The following is a 19,663-nucleotide window of genomic DNA, read 5'->3' on the forward strand; positions in this document are numbered from 1 at the left end:
GCTGGGGACTCAACAGCGCCAGCTGATCCAGGACCTGGTTCAGCAGCAGCAGGAGTTCCAGCTGAAATGCCTCCAGCACCTTGCCACGGAGCGGGCCCCCCGAGAGGGGGCCCAGTCGGGAGGCACCGATGGGGGCCCGAGCCCCCGCCCACTGATCCGACTGACCAAGATTGGCCCCGGCGATGACCCCGAGGCCTTCCTGGTCACCTTCGAGTGGGTGGCGACCGTCACGGGGTGGAACCCTGACCAATAGGCCTCCATCCTGGCCCCATACCTGACAGGAACGGCTCAGGCAGTCTATCGAGGCCTGTCTACCGAGGCCGCCCAGGACTATAGTCAGGTGAAATCCGCTATCCTGGACGCCCTCAACGTAAGCCCAGAGACCTTCCGACAGCGATTCAGGGGCCTGACATACCCCACCGGGGCCCGGCCTCGGATGGTGGCCCAGGAGCTCCGGGAGACCTGCCGGCGGTGGTTGCAGCCCGAATTTCGAACGTCGGAAGAGCTGGCAGAGCAGGTGATCCTCGAACAGTTCACTCACATCCTTCCATCGCGAGGAAGAGCCTGGGTCCTCCATCATCGACCAGCAACACTGGCCGCTGCTGTCACCCTGATGGAGGACTTCCTAGCGGCGGAAGCCCCGGTGGGCCCAACTGGCCGAACAACTCCATCGGGGCCGGAACGCCCCAACCCCGAGAAGAAGACGACGCCCACTTGGGCTGCAGCCCCACCTGTGAGGCCGGCCCAAGCCCCAACCCCCGCTCCCCGGAAGATGCTTTGGAACCCTGCTCGGGACTCCCCCAGGATTCGGCCCCGATCGGGTCGAACCAACCTGGGGCCTTGTTTCTCTTGCGGCAAGTCAGGACATCTCCAGAGAGACTGCCCCCACATGGAGTGCACCTTTGGCCAAGTCTGCTCCAGGGAGGCTCGGGCCCGTCGCTGACAGCCCGCCAAGATTACGGCGCCCGTGGTGGTTGAGGGGTACCCGACCGTGGCCCTCCTCGACTCCGGCTGTGGACAGACGTTAATCCGCGACCACTTAGGTCCCCAGCCGGATGCACGCCTGGGGGAAATTCACCTGCAGTGCATCCACAGCTACATACGGCCTTACTCCAGTGCCTGGGCCCAACTGACAATAGACGGGGTGACCTGACGGCTGGTAGTAGGCCTCGCACCCAGGCTGGCGTATCCAGTGATCCTGGGTCGGGACTGGCCCGAGTTTCCGGCCATCCTGCGCCAACATACCGGAGGCGGCATGTGTCCCATACTGGCCTTGAAAGGAGAGACCCCAGAGGAGAAGGAAGATGAGCGGGGGGCCCCCAAAACGGAGGAGGATGAGCAGGACCCCCCCGAGCACCCCGTCGAGATAAAGGATGGGGATGATGCTTCCCCGGGGGAGGCAAGGGGTCCCTCGGCCCCCATGGACTTCTGCCGGGACCAAAGAGCTGACCCCACCCTCAGCGGGGCATATGAGCAGCTCGCCGCCGTGGATGGGACTAGCCTCGATCCGGGTCGAGCAGCCCGGTGGCCACACTTTGAGTTGCGGCAGGACCGCTTGTATTGGGTCGAGAGGGACCCGCACACCAGGGAGCCCCGAACTCAACTCCTTGTGCCCCGATGTCATCGACGGGCGGTCATGAAACTGGCCCATGATGTCCCGGCTGCTGGACATCTGGGTACCGAAAAGACTCTGGCCTGAATACTGGGACGCTTCTATTGTCTGGGGATACACCGCTAGGTGAAGGACTATTGTACCTCATGCCAGGATTGCCAGTTGACCACTCTGGCAAGGACACCCAAGGCACCGCTGGTCCCGATGCCACTAATCAAGACCCCTTTCGAGCGTGTGGCCATGGATCTGGTGGGGCCCCTCCCTAAGAGTGTTGCGGGGTTCCAGTACATCCTAGTGATGCTGGACTATGCCACCTGGTTCCCCGAAGTGATCCCGCTCCGTAACATCACCACCCGCACCATCGCAGGCGAACTGGTCAAGGTCTTCGCCCGGGTCGGCTTGCCCCGGGAGATCCTCACGGATCAGGGGACCAACTTCACCTCGCGGCTGTTGGAGCAGGTGTGCGGGCTCCTAGGGATCAAGCAGCTGCAGACATCGGTATATCGTTCCCAAACCGACGGGTTGGTAGAGAGGTTCAATCGAAACCTGAAAGACATGTTACGAAAATTTCCCCTGGAGGACCTCCGCCGGTGGGACCAGCTACTCCCACCCTTGCTCTTGGTGGTGCGAGAGGTCCCCCAGTCCTCAACCAAGTTCTCACCTTTCGAACTATTGTATGGCCGCCGACCCCGGGGCCTCTTGGACCTAATGAGGGAAACCTGGGAGCAAACCCCTTCACCTGCCCAGGGTCTCCTACAATACGTGATCCAGCTCCAGGAGCGTCTCAAACAAGCTGGGACCCTGGCGCAGGCAAACTTGAAAGCCTTCCAAGAAATGCAGGCCCAGACGTACAACCGGGATGTGCGCACCCGTGACTTCCAACCTGGAGACTGGGTCTTACTCCTCCTCCCCTCCAGTGAGTCCAAGATCCTGGTTCGATGGCAGGGCCCTTATGAGGTGGTTCGAAAGGTGGGCCCCGTTACGTATGAAATTCGTCAGCCTGACCGTCGGAAAGAGCTCCAACAGTACCACGTCAACCTCCTCAAGCCCTGGCGGGAACGATAAGGGTTGTTCATCAATCCCTATCCACTGGACCCCGAGCTAGGGCCCCAGGTACACCCCAATGAAGACCCCGAGGGACCCCAGCTTGGGGAAACGCTGACGGAAGAATAGCTCGAGCAGACCCGCTGCCTCCTTCAAGCGTTCCCCCGTACTTTTACGGCCCAGCCGGGACACACCTCCATGGTCTATCATCAGATTCAGACGGAGCCGGGGGTGGTGATCCGGGCCACAACCAGACCCTTGCCGTATCACCGAAGGCGGATCATTGACGACGAGGTGCGGGCGATGCTAGACCTGGGAGTAATCGAACCTTCGCAAAGTGAGTGGCGTAGTCCGGTCGTCCTGGTGCCAAAGCCCGAAGGCTCCCAGCGATTTTGTATTGACTTTAGGCGCATTAACGCCGTCTCCAAGTTTGACGCCTACCCCATGCCCCGGATAGATGAGCTGCTGGCCCGGTTGGGGGAGGCCTGCTATATCACTACCCTGGACTTAAGCAAGGGGTATTGGCAGATCCCCCTGGAACCGGCCTCCAGGGAGAAGACTGCATTCGCCACTCTGAGCGGCCTGTATCACTTCACGCGGATGCCCTTCGGCCTTCATGGGGCACCCGCCACATTCCAGCGCTTGATGGACCACCTCCTCCAACCACATCACGACTACGCCACAGCCTATCTAGATGACATAATCGTCTACAGTCGGCAGTGGGAGACCCACCTAGAGAAGGTCGCCGCCATCCTAAGGTCCTTGCAGGCAGCCGGGTTAACGGCCAACCCTAAGAAGTGCCACATCGGCTAGCGGGAGACCACCTACTTGGGGTATACTGTCGGAAATGGGCAAGTGAAACCTCTCGTGAACAAGGTTCAAGCCATCGCAGCGTGTCCTCCACCAACCACGAAGTGCCAAGTCCACCAGTTCTTGGGGCTGGCGGGATATTATTGACGGTTCATCCCCCAGTTTGCGGCGAAGGCCGCCCCCTTGACCGGGCTCCTCACCAAGGACAGCCCGCGACAAGTACGCTGGACCTCCGAGTGTGACGAGGCTTTCCAGTTGCTTAAGGCAAGCCTCTGTAGCAGACCGGTCTTGTTTAGCCCTGACTTCCATCGACCATTCGTCCTGCAAACTGACGCGTCGGAAGTGTGGCTCGGGGCTGTCCTCTCACAGGAGGTGGATGGGGAGGAGCATCCGGTCCTCTACATCAGCCGGAAGCTGTTCCCCAGAGAGCAGAACTATGCAGTGGTCGAAAAGGAAGCCCTCGTGGCGAAGTGGGCCTGTGATGCCCTGCGTTATTACCTCCTTGGGGCCCCGTTCACCTTGGTCACTAACCACTCCGCCCTCCAATGGTTATACCGTATGAAGGACCACAACATGCAACTTCAACGGTGGTACTTGGCTATGCAGCCCTACGCCTTCACCGTCCACCACAGGGCTGGAAACGACCACGCCAATGCTGACTTCCTTTCCCGCTTGGGAGGTATGGACGAGCCTGGCCCCGTTGCCCGGAAGCCAGCCTTGAGGGGGGGTGTGTATAAGGAGGCGCCCTGGCTCCCCACCGCGCCTGAGAGGGATGAGCCAGAGCAGGTGCCTCAGTGGGCGGAGCCACCGCCACCTGTCCCTGCCCCCCGGAAGTCAAGGGGCGGGACAGGAAGTATAAAAGCCTGGCCCAAGCGCTCAGTTGGTGGCCGGCTGCCGGAAAGGACAGGTGCTGGAGCCCGAGGTCCTGCCGGGCCCAGCCTACCCTGTGCTCACTACCCGGAGGAACGCTGGCCTGACCTGCCTCGCGCTCGGTATCCGGAGGAGCACTGGCCTGACCTGCCCCGCACTCACTACCTGGAGGAACACTGGCCGGACTTGCCTCATACCCGGTACCCGGAAGAGCGTCAGCCTGACCTGCCTGGCGCCCAGTACCCCGAGGAGCAGCCTGAGCTTACCTACAACCGGGATCCCGAGGAGCTGCCTGAGCCTCCCTACGACCGGTACCCGGAGGAGCCCATGGTCTGGGACCCCCCAGACGAAGCTGGCGAGAGACAGGCACCCAGAGAGGGGGAGGTTGGAAGTGGCCCGGGGGTAGCCGACCCTGGTTTGGCTCCTGAAGAGCCTGAACCCATGTCAGTGTGTTTCGGCCAGGATCCCCACTGACAGCAGCGTGCCTTTGCCGCTTCTAGGGCCCCGGGCTGGAACACAGTGGAGTGGGAGGGCCTGCGTTCCCCCTGCCACCCTCCCAAGGGTGGCAGACTCCCCCTCTCCCTGGCCTGAGGAGGCCTTCTGTGCGGGGCTGATATACTTTGTTTGCTCAGCCTGCTGAAGGCCTGAGCCTGAACTGCTACTGCCCCGCCCTGTCCAAGGGCCTGGGCTGATATACTATGTTTGCTCAGCCTGCTGAAGGCCTGAGCCTGAACTGCTACTGCCCCGCCCTGTCCAAGGGCCTGGGCTGATATACTTTGTTTGCTCAGCCTGCTGAAGGCCTGAGCCTGAACTGCTTACGGCCCCGCCCTGCCTAAGGGCCTGGGCTGATATACTGTGTTTGCAGACCCTTCATTCCCTCAACGCCTGCTGAGGGGTTAGGCCTTCCCGGACTGCTGTGTGTAAGGAGGCGCCCTGGCTCCCCGCCGCACCTGAGAGGGACGAGCCCCGACACCGCTGGCTTACAGTGACCAAGTCATGGTCCTAAAAGTGCTCCAGGCCAATAAGATGGAAGCGTCATGGGAGGGGCCATTTATGGTCCGAGAGCACCTGGGAGCTGTTAATTATCTCAGAGCACTCCCAGACTCTACCTTAAAACCTAAAATATACCATGTTAATTCTCTAAAGGCCTTTTATTCCCAAGAATTCAAGGTTCTGCCATTTACAGCACAGGAAAGAGACAATGCTGAGTGTTCTGAAGGAGTCTACTGACGGAAAAAGCAAAAATGGCATGGAAGAGGTAAGCCTTTCTATGACCCTTGGGTGTAAGCAGCGACAGCAAATCCAGAAGCTGTGCACCAGCTTCATGCCACTATTTTCAGCCACCTCAGGATGGACTGCACCGGCATACCACTCCATTGACACAGGTGATGCTTGCCCAATTAGAGCCCAGCCCTACCAGATGGCTCCTCAAGCCAAAACTGCAATAGAAAGGGAAATCAAGGACATGTTACAGATGGGGGTAATCTGCCCCTCTGAGAGTGCATGGGCCTCTCCAGTGGTTCTGGTTCCCAAACCAGACGGGGAAATCCACTTTTATGTGGACTACCGTAAACTAAATGCTGTAACTTGCCCAGGAAACTATCCAATGCCACACACAGATGAGCTATTGGAGAAACTGGGATGTGCCCAGTTCATCTCCACCTTAAACTTAACCAAGGGGTACTGACAAGTGCCACTAGATGACCCCGCCATGAAAAGGTCAGCCTTCATCACCCATGTAGGGCTGTATGAATGTAATGTGCTCCCTTTTGGACTGCGAAATGCACCTGCCACCTTCCAGAGATTGGTAGATAACCTTCTGGTTGAATTTGGGGGAATTTGCAGTAGCCTATCTTGATGATGTGGCTATATTCTCAGATTCATAGGCAGAACACCTGGAACACCTCCAACCTGTCTTCCAGCGCATAAGAGAAGCAAGATTAACAGTTAAGGCCAAAAACTGTCAAATAGGCCTAAACAGGTAACGTACCTTGGACACCAGGTGGGTCAAGAAACCATCAACCCCCTTCAGGCTAAGATAAATGCTATCCAAAATTGGCCTGTCCTTAAGTCAAAGAAACAGGTCCAATCCTTCTTGAGCTTGGCCAGGAATTACCCACGATTTGTACCACACTACAGCCAAACTGCTACCCTATTGACACACCTGACCAGGAAAAAAAACAACCAAATGCAGTTCAGTGGACTAAGAAGTGTCAGAAAGCCTTTAACCAGCTTAAGGCGATCCTTACGTCTGACCCTGTACTGAGGGCCCTGGACTTCAACCAACAGTTCGTCGTAACCACAGATACATCCGAGCATAGTGTGGGAGAAGTTTTAATGCAGGAAGGACCAGATCAACAATTCCATCCTGTCGTGTTTCTCAGCAAAAAACTTTCTGAGAGGGAAAGCCATTGGTCAGTCTCGGAAAAAAGAATGTTACACCATTGTGTATGCTCTGGAGAAGCTACGCCCATATATTTGGGGACGGCGGTTCCACCTGCAGACTGACCATGCTGCACTGAAGTGGCTTCACAAAGTCAAAGAGACTAACAAAAAACTTCTTCAGTGGAGTTTAGCTCTTCAAGACTTTGATTTTAAAATACAACGCATTTCAGGAGCCTCTAACAAAGTGGCTGATGCACTCTCCCGGGAAGGTTTCCCAGAATCAGCAGGGTAAAAATGTCACTGCATTCTAAGTCATTGTAGTCCTTGAAATCAGGGGCAGCTCCAGGCCCCAGCATGTTAAGCGCGTGCTGGGGCGGCATGCCGTGGGGGGGCGCTCTGCCAGTCGCCAGAAGGGCGGCAGGCAGCTCCAGTGAACCTCCCGCAGGCATGCCTGCGGAGGGTCCGCTGGTCCCGCGGCTCCGGTGGACCTCCCGCAGGCGTGCCTGCGGAGGGTCTGCTGGTCCCGCGGCTCGCGGGAGGTCCATCAAAGCGGCGGGACCAGCAGACCCTCCACAGGCATGCCTGCAGGGAGGTCCACCGGAGCCGCCTGCCGCCCTCCCGGTGACCGACAGAGTGCCCCCCGCAGCATGCCACCCTGCTTGGGGCGATGAAATGTCTAGAGCCGCCCCTGCTTGAAATGTAAAAAGTACTGTTTAGTTCTTCATGTAATTATTAGTAAAATTAGAGGTGCACATATCTTATTAACTCTGTTTCCTAAACCTCCAGGAAGAAATCCCAGCTGGTGTGGACCCAACCTGAATCAGGCTGGCCAGCACCATCTGTGATTTGGGGGGCATGTGATAAATGAAGTGTGTGGGGGGAAGCTCCCTTTGATGGACACCCAGTCAGCCAGTTAGCTGTAAAATCCCTCTTAGTAACTGTCCTCTACTTGCTTTACGTGTAAAGAGTTCGAAAGTCCCCCAGGTAAGGGAAAAGAATAAGTGGGCACCTGACCAAAAGAGCCAATGGGAAGGTAAAACTTTTTAAAATTGTGAAAGAAACTTCCCCTTTGTCTGTTGTTCTCCAGAGAAGGAGACATGGCGCAGCAATGCTATAAACAGGAATGCTGTGTAAGGCTTGAACCAGGTATAAAAATTAATCTTCCAGACCTAGAAGAAATCATTGGACAGGGGATGTTTAAATAGATGCGATTAGGTTTATTTCTGTTCATTTTTTAAGGCTTGTGGACTCCTCTGTGCTAACCCTAGATGCTTTTGTTTGCTTGTAACCTTTAACCCCAAGAAAGCTATTTTGGGTGCTTAATTTTTGGAATTGCTATTTTAAAATCTAGCGAAAGCCTAAGTTCCAAATGTATTTCCTTCCTTTTTTGTTTTTAATAAAATTTACCTTTTTTAAGAACAGAATTGGATTTTTGGTGTCCTGAGAAGTTTGTGCATGTTGTTTGATTAGTTGGTAGCAACTGCTAATTTCCTTTGTGTTCTTTCTCAGCTCTTCACCGAGGGTTTGTGTGTGCATGAAAGGGCTTGAGGATACTCCACAGGGAGACATTCCCAATTGCTCCTTCCTCAGTCCAAAGGGGTTTTTTGCATTTGGGGTGGTGGCAGCATTTACCAAGCCACGGTCAGAGAAAAGCTGTAACCTTGGGAGTTTAATACAAGCCTGGAATGTCAAGTATTAATTTTTAAAATGCTTGCAGGCCCCCACCTTCTGTACTCAAAGTGACAGAGTGACAGACCTCTCAATCATCAATGAAAGTTTGGTTTTAGAGGCATCAGCACTAGGGTGGGGAGCTCACCTGTGGCCCCTCAGAACTTAAGGCCTTTGATCTCCAGAGGAAATTTCAGTCCACATCAATGTCAGGGAACTTAGAGTGGTTCACCTAGCATGTCAGGCCTTCCTGCCCCACATTATGGACAGAAACTTGTTTGTTCTCACGGACGACACTATAACCATGTTTTATCTCAACAGGCAAGGAGGAGCTCGCTCTTCCCTTCTTTGTCAAGAAGCGACTCAGCTATGGGGAGTTTTGCATGGCCCGTTCAATCAACCTCAAGGCTTATTACCTTGCAGGAGCACAAAACAAGCTGGCAGATCACCTCAGCCGGTCTTTTTCCAGTCACCCCGAGTGCTCCCTTCGCTCGGATGTGGCGAGAGATGTTTTCTGGCATTGGGGGACTCCCCAGATAGACCTATTTGCAACTAGGTACAACAAGAAATATCACCAACTCTGCTCCCTCCCAGGCCACAGACCAGGTTCTCTCATGGATGCTTTTCTGCTACCATGCATGGGATATCTTTACTATACTTTCCCCCCTATCCCTCTTGTGCACAGAGTACTGCTAAAAATCAAGTGGGACCAGGCCCTTCTTGTTCTGATAGCCCCAGCATGGCCCCACCAACACTGTTTCTCATAGGCCTCTCAGTGTCAACTCCAATCCTGCTGCTTTTACACCCGGACCTGATTTCTCAGGACTACGGTTGGCTGCTCCACCCAAACCTAAGCTCCCTTCAACTAACAGCTTGGAAGCTCCATGTCTAAATCCCAGAGAGCACACTTGCTCAGAGCAAGTTTGTCAGGTTCTGTAATAGAAACCCCTCCACCAGGGCTACTTACCTTTCAGTGTGGAAGTGGTTTTCTCTCTGGGCGTTTCAACGTGGAGTCTCACCCACACAGTCATCCTTACAAGAAATACTTGAATACCTGAAACAAGAAGTCTTAGCAATCCTCTGTCAAGGTTCACCTTGCAGTAATATCACTTTCCACTGTTGGGTGGATAATTGGTCCTTTTTTCCAATTACATGTATATCCGATTCTTCAAAGGCCTAGAAAGATTATACCCTCAAGTAAGAGAGCCCGTTCCTCCCTGAGACCTGAACTTAGTCTATTCAAAGCTTATGGGACCACCATTTGAACCTTTGGCAACATGGTCCTTATTATACCTCTCCTGGAAAGTAGTTTTCTTAGTGGCTATCACTTTGGCCAGATGAGTCTCGGAGCTCCATGCCCTCATATCAGAGCTTCCATACCCAGTCTTCTTAAAGTTAAGGTGCATTTATGTCTTCACTCTAGTTTCCTCCCAAAGTGTTTTTGCAATTCATAGCAATCTACCTTACCTGTCTTTTACCCGAAGCCACATGCAAATAGGAATGAACACCACCTTCACTCACTGGATGTTAGACAAGCCCTAGCTTTCTACTTGGGGCTGGTCTACACTGGGCAGGGGAGGGAGTGATCTAAGAAAACGCAACTTCAGCTACATGAATAGCGTAGCTGAAGTCGAAGTATCTTAGATCGATTTACCTGTCGTCCTCACAGCACGGGATCGACATCCGCGGCTCTCCCTGTTGACTCCGCTACCGCCGTTCGTGCTGGTGGAGTTCCGGAGTCGACGGGAGCGCTTTATATTGAGACGCGATATATTGATCCCCGAAAAATCGATCGCTACCCCCCCGATATGGCAGGTAGTCTAGGCGTACCCATAGACAGGATTAAACCATTCTGAAAGTCCACGTACCTGTTCATAACTGTAGCTGACATGGTGAAGGGTCTCCCAAACATAGACAATTTTGTCATGTACAGTATCACTTTATGTAGTCGTACTTGTTATGATCAAGCAGCTGTTTCGCCACCAGCTAACCTGACTGCTCATTCCACAAGGTCGCAAGCATCCTCAGCAGCATTTCTAGCGCAGATCCCTATTCAGGACATAAGGAAAGCAGTAACCTGGTTATTGGTGCACATGTTCTTCTATTACACCATCACTCAACAGTCCAGAGATTATCCCAAATTTGGTCGAGCTGTTCTGCAGTCAATGTGTCGACTGATCCCTCTACCTAGTCAACTGCTTGGGGGTCTGTCATAAACAGATAGTTAAGGGTTAATGTCTCTTTTACCTGTAAAGGGTTACAAGCAGTGAACCTGGCCCACCTGATCAGAGGACCAATCAGAAGACAAGATACTTTCAAATCTTGGTGGAGGGAAGTCTTTGTTTTGTGTTGTTTGTTTGTCTGTTGTTCTCTCTGGGTTCTGAGAGTAACTAGACGTACCTACAGGCGCTCTAATTTTCTGTTCAATTAGTGAGTATAAGTACAAAGGCACTTTAGTCTTTTTGATTGTTTTCTTTATTTGCAAATGTGTATTTTGCTGGAATGATTTTAATGTGTATTTGTGCTGGGGGGAAGGCTCCTCTCTAGTGTCTATAAGCTGAAAGACCCTGTAACATTTACCATCTAAATTACAGTGACAACTTTTACTTTTTTTCTTTCTTTTATTAAAAGTTTTTCTTTTTAAGACCTGATTGATTTTTTCCCCTTGTTGAGGCTCAAGGGAATTGAGTCTGTACTCACCAGGGAATTGGTGGGAGACAGGGAGAGAGAAGGGAGGGGGGAAGGTGGAATCCCTTTGTTTTAGATTCATGGAGCTTGAATCTGTATTACCTCTTGGGGAGGGGGAAAAAGGAGGGGGCAAGGTGCACTCCTCTCTGTTTTTAGATTCAAGGAGTTTGAATCACAGTGATCTTCCAGGGTAACCCAGGGAGGGAAAGCTTGGGAGAGGCAATGGTGCGGGAAAGGGTTTACTTTCCTTGTGTAAGTTCCAGGGGGTCTGGGTCTTGGGGTCCTCTGAGAAGGGTTTGGGGGGACCAGAGTGTACCAGGCACTGCAAGTCCTGGTTGGTGGCAGCACTACAAGATCTAAGCTGGTAATTAAGCTTAGGGGGATTCATGCTGGTACCCCATCTTTTGGACGCTAAGGTTCAGAGTGGGGTTATACCATGACAGGGTCACCTAGAGTGGAATACATATATGAACTCACTAGAAGAAGGAAAAATGGTTACTAACCTTCCGTAACTGTTGTTCTTTGAGATGTGTTGCACATGTCCATTCTATGACCTGCCCTCCTACCACTCTGCATCAGAGTTTTCTGGAAAGTAGTAACTGAAGGGGAGCAGGGTCATCTGGGTGCTTAATACTGGCGCTATAGAGGGTGCTTGAGCTGCCCCAATGGGTCCCACTGTGGGAAAAAATTTCTGGCGGCAGTGCTTTAGATACATGCACATCTACAGTGGAATGGACATGTGCAATACCTCTCTAAGATGGACAGTTACAGAAGGTCAGTAACCGTTGTTTATTCTACACCCTCTATGATCTAGCGCCATCTAGCCAGCTTCTAAGGTAATGCACTCCCTTGGGAGGCCCCAATTCAGCAAAGTACTTACTAAATATGTGTTTAAATCCTATTGCGGTCTATGGGATTTAGGCACAGATTTACAGTTAAGTATTAGCTTAAGTGCTTTGCTGACTGCTGGGGCCCCATCCTATAAACACTTACCGTATGTTACAGGAGTTGTGTATAAAAATAAATATGTATATGTGTGTACGCACAGGAAGAGACCTGGTCAGAAGCCAGAATTTATGTTCCATGGGAAATGCTGACATTTCTGGGGGGAAACTCGTTCCAAATCCAAATAAGAAGCCGAAATGTTATAACTCCCCATGAAAGAAAACTTCTGATTCAGGACCATCAGCAAGTTCTGTTTGGATCATGTCAAATTGCTTCATTTTATGATGTCAGAATGTTTCATTCTGATAAGGTATGTCATTTTGACTTTATCATTTTGATTCATTTCATTTAGACTTTTTTATTATTTTAAAATTTTAATTTAATATATTTAATATTTCAATATAATAGTGGAACAAAATTAATCCAAATGACAAAAGTCAAAATTACACATTTTTACTGTATTAAAAATGAAATATTTTGTTGTTGGAACAAAACGAGAATCCCATAAAAAATTCATTGAAAATTTGCCACAAAACATTTTGATTTCAGCTAAACTGCATGTTTTGACAGAAAACGATTCCATCAAAAAATTTTCAATCAAGTGCTAATGTCTAGTTGGTACATACTGTACATAAAGTTTGCCACCTAGTGGGCTGTATGAATAATAGGATCTGTTGCATTGTTCATTGGCTTGGGGTTCAGTAAAGTTGTTGTTATGATTGTGAATGGCTTCCTGTGGGCAGCTCTTCCTGCAAATGTTTAACTTTACCCATGTGAGGCCCACTGACATTTAAGGGCTCATGGGTGTAAGTGTTTTTATACTCAGAGTCCCAGACCTGTCTGTGCCCAATCCAGAGCTCCATGCCTGCAGGGACTATAGTGGAGCACTGCATCCTGTGAAAGCAGCCAGGTTGGAGTCACATTATAGGGCAAGTGCCTTTTTAAGGAGTGTGCACTGTTCTGCGTGCTGGGACAGAAGGAGTCTTGCTGTCGCAATCCATCTTCCTGAGAGAGGATGTAGGTCAGATGGCAGTTATTTGTGTTACAGTATCATTCCCGAGGCCCAAATGAGATTGCCCCCCCGCCCCCTACTTGTGCCAGGTGCTGCACAGACCCTGCCTGAGATTGGGGCCTCCCTTTGTGCCAGGTGCTGTACACACCCCAACTTAGATTGGGAGCCAGTTCTACTGGGCAGTGCACAGATCCCACCTGATATATGGGCCCTGTTATGCCAGGTGCTATACAGAACCTGCCGATCTCGGTCAGGATCGTGCAGCACCCAATGTGATGAGATGTCTTCGTATAGGAACCTGCACAACACTTGGCACTACAGGTGCTAGTGTAAAATAAGTAGCAACAGCTGGATCATTGCTCCTGGTCTGGTGAGGGCTGGAGACCAGATGCCAGAGTAGATGGGTCATCGGTCTGATCTGTTGCAGCAGTGCCTCTGTTCTTATTTCCTTTTGTTTATTTCTGTCCCACATAGGGTTGCGGACAGCTTGGTGTCCTGTGGTGCAAACTTCTTCTGTGACAAAATCCACCCTGTGCTGGGCAGGGCTGTCAGCCTCCTGATTCCTCATGAAGTGGCTGAAACTGGCTTCACGGGGGAGCTGGAAGTCACGCCAGCTGCCGCGCTGTGCCCCTGCTTGAAGCTGTATCCCAATCAGCCTGCTAAGATTGCTGCTGTCTCCATATCCTTTACTGGAAGAAATATTTCTATATGGGGCTGACCAGGGCTTCAGGGGGCCATGGGCCTGCTGCACAGAGGTGAATTACACCTGAGAGGGATGCTCGAAACACAGGAGTTGCTTCATCAGGAGCCACGATAGCAGAGAGCAGTTTAGCCCACAGCTGTATGCTGAGCATTGGGCCTTTGTATTTGTCAAAATGCTTAGCTGGCCCCCACCACTGTGGTGTCTGAGCACCTGGTACTCTTTACTGTACTTATCCTCCCAATCCCCCAGGAGGCAGGGCAGTGCTATTATTCCCCAGATACAGCTGGAAAACTAAGGCACACAGAGGCTAAGTGACTTGCCAAGGTCACCCAATGCAACTGTGGCAGAGCAAGGACTTGAACCTGGGTTTCCCGAGTCTCATTTTAGCACCCTCTCCACTGCAGTGTTCTTCCTCTCAGATAGGCTCCCAAGCCAGCTCATCCTATTGCAATTTTCACTGGTCACAATGAACAGAGGAGTCAGTTTTAGCTCTTGTGGAGCTCTCATTGATCTTGAGAGGCACTGAGGTGTGGATCTAGCACCCTTCAGGGTTAGGCCACCCCGAGAAAGCTGCCACAGAGAAAATGTGCTGGGTGAAACTCTCATGTGCTGTGGAGCAGGCCAGATAGAGATGTAAGAATGGTCCTTTGGGCCTTAACATCCACTATAATGTAAAGAGCCAGCAGGTCTCCACAGGGGCGGCTCTATGTATTTTGCCGCCCCAAGCACGGCAGTCAGGCAGCTTTCGGTGGCATGCCTGCAGGCGATCCACCAGTAACCTGGATTCAGCGGCATGCCTGTGGGAGGTCTGCTAGTAACGTGGATTCAGCGGCATGCCTGCGGGAGGTCCACCAGTCCCGCGCCTTCCGCCGCCAAATTGCTGCTGAAGCCGCAGGACCGGCGGACCTCCTGCAGGCATGCCCCGCCCTCAGGGCGACCGGCAGGCCGCCCCCCGCAACTTGCTGCCCCAGGCACACGCTGCGCTGATGCCTGGAGCCGCTACTGGGTCTCCAAAATCACACTGCTCCTGGAAATTGCTGTACCTTGTTGCACATAAGAACACTAGGACTGAAAGATCATGTGTTTACAAGGGGGAGCCTCCGGCATAACTGCAGGAGGGAAAGATGTTTGTTGCACTCAGATTTCTTTGCCTTTAAGTCTCACAGTGGTTTCTTCCTTAGCCAGCAATACATATTTTTCTATGACCCCGCGGGTCTGCCCATATCATTCTATGCAAAGGGGAAATCATCATTGTTCTTCAATGACCCATCAAACTTAGCAGAATGGGAGAAGTACAGCTATAGTGCAACACTGGACTCAGATCCAGGGCAGGAAGAAGGTGCTGTCATTCTCAAAGGCAATTGTGTAGAGCTCACAGATCCCTAACCAAGATCGGGGCCCCACCATGCTGAGTGTTCGACAGTCCCCAGCCAAGATCGGGGCCCTTTTGTCCTGGGTGCTGCACAGATCCCAACTGAGATTGAGCCTCCATTGTGCTGGGTGCTGCACAGATGCGTAGTTAGAGCTTCCCATATTGATTGACTCAGATCTCAAGACAAATCAGAATTTGTCTATTGCCAAAGAAAGAGAAGAGAGGGAAGGTATGTGTACACCGCAAAAAAACCTTGCGGCACCAAGTCTCAGAGCCTGGGTCAACTGACTGGGGCTTGCAGGGCTTGCACTACGGGGCTAAATATAGCAGTGCAGGTGTTCAGGCTTGGGCTAGCGATCAGGCTGTGAAACCTGGCAATGGAGGTGGGTCTCAGAGCCTGGGCCCCAACCCAAGCCCAATTGTCTACACCAGCGGTTCTCAAACTGTGGGTCAGGACTCCATTTTAATGGGGTCACTAGGGCCAGCATTAAACTTGCTGGAACCTCTGTCAGAAGCTGAAGCCTGAGCTCCACCCCTGCCCTGGGCAGCGAGGCTCAGGCTCTGGCCTCCTCTTCCCGCACTTGAGGCAGCGGGGCCTGGGCTCCACCCCCACCTGGGGTCATTTAGTAACTTTGTTATCAGAAGAGGGTCACGGCGCAATGAAGTTTGAGAACCCCTCGTTTACACTAGTTTTGGCCCCTTGCCTCAAGCTCGAGTCAATTGACCTGGGCTCCGAGACTGGCTTTTTTTGTGGCAGACGTACCCTCGGGGCAGGGCTGAGGAGTGAAGTGGGGGGCCTAGACAGGCAGGTACAGGCTTCTAGTCTGTCTCCTGCTACTGACCTTGGGCAAGTCCCTTTCCTCCTGGTGGCTTTGTTTCCCCTCCCCCTTTCGGGGCATGGACTCTCTCTTGTGTGTCTGTGCAGGGCCTGACCTGGCATGGCAGGGGCTGCAATCTGAGTTGAGGTCTCTCAAACAGCGGCACGATTGGGTCTGGATCTTGAATGGTGCCTCTAGGTAGCACTATCATGCTATTAAATAGCAGTAATAACCAGTGGCCATTATTAGAGTCCCTTCTTTCTCCATCATGCCATTTTGTGGCACTGAGAATCACCCTGTGGCAGCAGGATCACAAAATTCTTTTAGGTACCTAAATGAGGGTGAGATTTTCCTGAATGCCCCTCCCTAAAATACTGAGCAAACCATGCCATTCTCCGTCACCCATTTGAAACATTTCCCAGCATGCACTGTGGCGCTTTCCCCCACACTGCACCTTCATGCATAGCAGGAGCTGCCTGTGAACATCCTCAAAGCCACCTTGCTGTCCTTCCACCCTCGTTAGCCCCCATTTGCTGTGTACTGCAAAATGTTCCCCACGGGCTGTGCAGCTGGTGAGCTGCGAGTGCTGCTGAGTGTGCAGATTACAAGCATTTCATTGGTTCCCTTTGCTCTTCCTGTCTCTTGGTTTAATTCTGCCGGTGGCTATGATCTAACATCAAGGCTTTATCTGCTCACCCAAGTTGTGCCGTGCCTGGCTAGTTAAAGTGGTGCAGCTCCCTAGTGTAGACACAATTATACTGGGATTGATGTGTTTTCGGACTGTATAGCTATTCCCTAAACTGTACCAGGATAAGGCACCTTTATCTTGGTATAACTGCATCCACACTAGGAGAAGTGCCAGTATAACTAGATCAGTTAAAAATATCACCCCCTGCATTGCTTATAGCAGGAGAAAGGCTGGGTGTAGACCTGGCTGTTGACTGCAAGCTCTTTGAGTCAGGGAACAGTCTCTTTGTTCCATTTGGACAGTGCCCAGCAGAATGGGGTGCTGGCTCATTGGCACTACCACAGTGCAGCCTAAGTGGGATCTGAGCTGTGAGAAGTCGTGGGTGCTGAGTGCCGTCCTGGCAGCACTGCACTCACATCCTGAAGCCATTTGCCTGATCAAAGATGGCAGCACTGGCTGTGTCTCTGTATAAAAGCACTGCTTGATGTTCCATTGCCCCCGCAGATCAAGTGAACCCAGATGTCAGATATAAACTTCACTGGGACGGCGGAAGCCAAGAAGATGATCCAGACACTTGGGAGCAGACGCTGTTGCTCTTCCTCTTTCTCCACTACTCAGATCAGTTTCAAGATAAGCCACTTTATGATTTCTGTATGTATAAAATTACTTGACTTCTTTTCTAGGGCAACATCCCGGCCCAAATCTTGGGCTTGTCTTCCCCTAGAGGCTGGAAACAAAAACTGCAGTGTTGTATATGATTAGTTCCTAGAGCCTCCAACCAAGATCGGGGCCCCTATTGTGCCAAAAGCTGCTGTCATGGTATAATTCCCCACTCTGAACCTTAGCGTCCAAAAGATGGGGTACCAGCATGAATTCCTCTAAGCTCAATTACCAGCTTAGTACTTGTAGCGCTGCCATTAACCAGGAATTCCCGTGCCTGGTACACTCTGGTCCCCCCAAAACCTTGCCCGGGGACCCCCAAGACCCAGTCCCTCTGGATCTTAACACAAGGAAAGTAAACCCTTTCCCTCACTGTTGCCTCTCCCAGGCTTCCCCTCCCTGGGTTACCCTGGAAGATCACTGTGATTCATACTCCTTGAATCTTAAAACAGGGAGGAAAATTCACCTTTCCCCCTCCTTCTCTCTCCCCCTCCCAGACTCTCCCTGAGAGAGAAAGTAATCCTAACACAGAGAGAAATTAACCTCTCTCCCCCCCTTCCCTCCTTTCTCCCCACCAATTCCCTGGTGAATCCAGACCCCGTCCCCTGGGATCTCACACCAGAATAAAAAAAACAATCGGGTTCTTAAACAAGAAAAGCTTTTAATTAAAGAAAGAAAAAACAGTAAAAATTATCTTTGTACATTTAAGATGGAATATGTTACAGGGTCTTTCAGCTATAGACACTGGGAATACCCTCCCAGCGTAAGTATACAAGTACAAAGTAAAATCCTTTCAGCAAAATACAAATTTGAACTCCTTCCAGCCAAATACACATTTGCAAATAAAGAAAACAAACATAAGTCTAACTCACCTTATCTACCTAGTACTCACTATTCTGGACATATAAGAGACTGTATCAAAGAGATTGGAGAGAAACCTGGCTGCACGTCTGGTCCCTCTGAGCCTCCAGAGTGAACAACCACCAAACACTAACAGCACACACAAAAACTTCCCTCCCTCAAGATTTGAAAGTATCCTGTCTCCTGATTGGTCCTCTGGTCAGGTGACAGCCAGGCTCACTGAACTTGTTAACCCTTTACAGTCAAAAGAGACATGAAGTACTTCTGTTTTATTAACCCTTAACTATCTGTTTATGACAGCTGCACAGACCCCGACTGAGATCAGTGTCCCAGCGTGCCAGGTGCTGCACAGACCCCACCAAGATGGGGGTTCCTGGCGTGGCAGGCACTGCAGCGGCTGCAGATGAGATGGGGGTTCCTGGCATGGCAGACACTGCACCAGCTCCAAAGGAGGTGGGGGTCCCCGGTGTGCTGGATGCTGTACAGAACCCAGTGCAGTGCTATGGGGCACTATGCTACTGGGAACATGAGAGAGCCCTGTTGCAGGGCTTCCCAGAGGATTCAGGGGGCCTTGGGCAAAACAATTTTGGGGGCACTTTCCATAAAAAAAAGTTGCAATACTATAGAATACTATATTCTTGTGGGGGCCCCTGCAGGGCCCAGGGCCTGGGGCAAATTGCCCCGCTTTCCTCCTGCTCTGGGCAGCCCTGCTCTGTTGCTGTTGCAGGGTTTGTGCAGCACTTGGAAGGACAGGGCCCTGCTCTTACTCAGGATCTATGCAGCACCTGGCACACTGGGGACCTGGTCTTGGTTGGATCCTTGGGGCAACCCTGCAACATAAATAATAACTGATTTGCCTTTGGGATTTGACCTGTTTTTTGACTCCTTGGATTATCATTGCCTAAAAATGACTCTTCCCTAAGCAAACCAAACCCAATGTAAACGAACCCCGAACTGTTGTGACTTAGGGACCCGGCGCATGATTGCATCCCATATGGACCAGATTCTCCTGTGCAGCCAGGAGACAGTGAAGCATGGAGTCCAGGCTGTCATTGACGCAATGCTACAGGAGCACTGCAAGAGAGGGAAGGTAGGAGCTTGCATTGGTATGTGTATTAGGCAGCACAGACCCCATGGATCTGAGATCACAGGGTCAACTCTTCTATCCGGGCTCCTCTCTCCATCCTCTCTGAGCCTGCTGTTGTATCGGGGTGAGTTTGGCTCTTGCCTGCTCTTTCTGTTCTCATTGTTTTATTACTGGGTCTAGTTGGCTTCACCATGTATCCTGCAGCCAGACTCCTGTGAATTGTGGTCTCAGGTGATGTTGCCAGCTCAGCAGCGTAGGATTTGGTAAGGACTTGGATTGGAAATGTTTGTGCAAAACTTCAAGTTCCACAAGAACTGGTGTGGGTGACTCAGCAGGAGCTGCTCCCTCTTTTGAGTCAGTGAGCTGCTGCCAGCACTGTGCTTCAGAGAGAAGGGTGGGGGAGCCCTCATTTGGAGTCAGTACTGAGCCCAGTGTGGCAT

At 51.7% G+C, this 19,663-nt stretch overlaps 2 protein-coding genes across 2 annotated transcripts in view; one reads left to right on the plus strand and one right to left on the minus strand.

The window, feature by feature from the left end:
* The window catches only part of C6H11orf80 (chromosome 6 C11orf80 homolog), a 62,696-nt gene that overhangs the window by 29,803 nt on the left and 13,230 nt on the right, over positions 1-19,663 (plus strand). Inside the window, exons 8-11 of the mRNA XM_050960446.1 lie at positions 13,509-13,707; positions 14,923-15,076; positions 17,120-17,266; positions 19,105-19,226. Of these exons, the coding sequence (XP_050816403.1) occupies positions 13,509-13,707; positions 14,923-15,076; positions 17,120-17,266; positions 19,105-19,226 (622 nt within the window). The remainder of the gene's footprint in view (positions 1-13,508; positions 13,708-14,922; positions 15,077-17,119; positions 17,267-19,104; positions 19,227-19,663) is intronic.
* The window catches only part of NXF1 (nuclear RNA export factor 1), a 135,049-nt gene that overhangs the window by 7,248 nt on the left and 108,138 nt on the right, over positions 1-19,663 (minus strand). The window contains exon 23 of the mRNA XM_050960442.1: positions 9,357-10,438. The gene's annotated coding sequence lies outside the window, so the exon portion shown is untranslated. The remainder of the gene's footprint in view (positions 1-9,356; positions 10,439-19,663) is intronic.

The sequence above is a fragment of the Gopherus flavomarginatus genome, chromosome 6 (genome assembly GCF_025201925.1).
Source record: "Gopherus flavomarginatus isolate rGopFla2 chromosome 6, rGopFla2.mat.asm, whole genome shotgun sequence".
NCBI classification, from domain to species: Eukaryota; Metazoa; Chordata; order Testudines; family Testudinidae; genus Gopherus; species Gopherus flavomarginatus.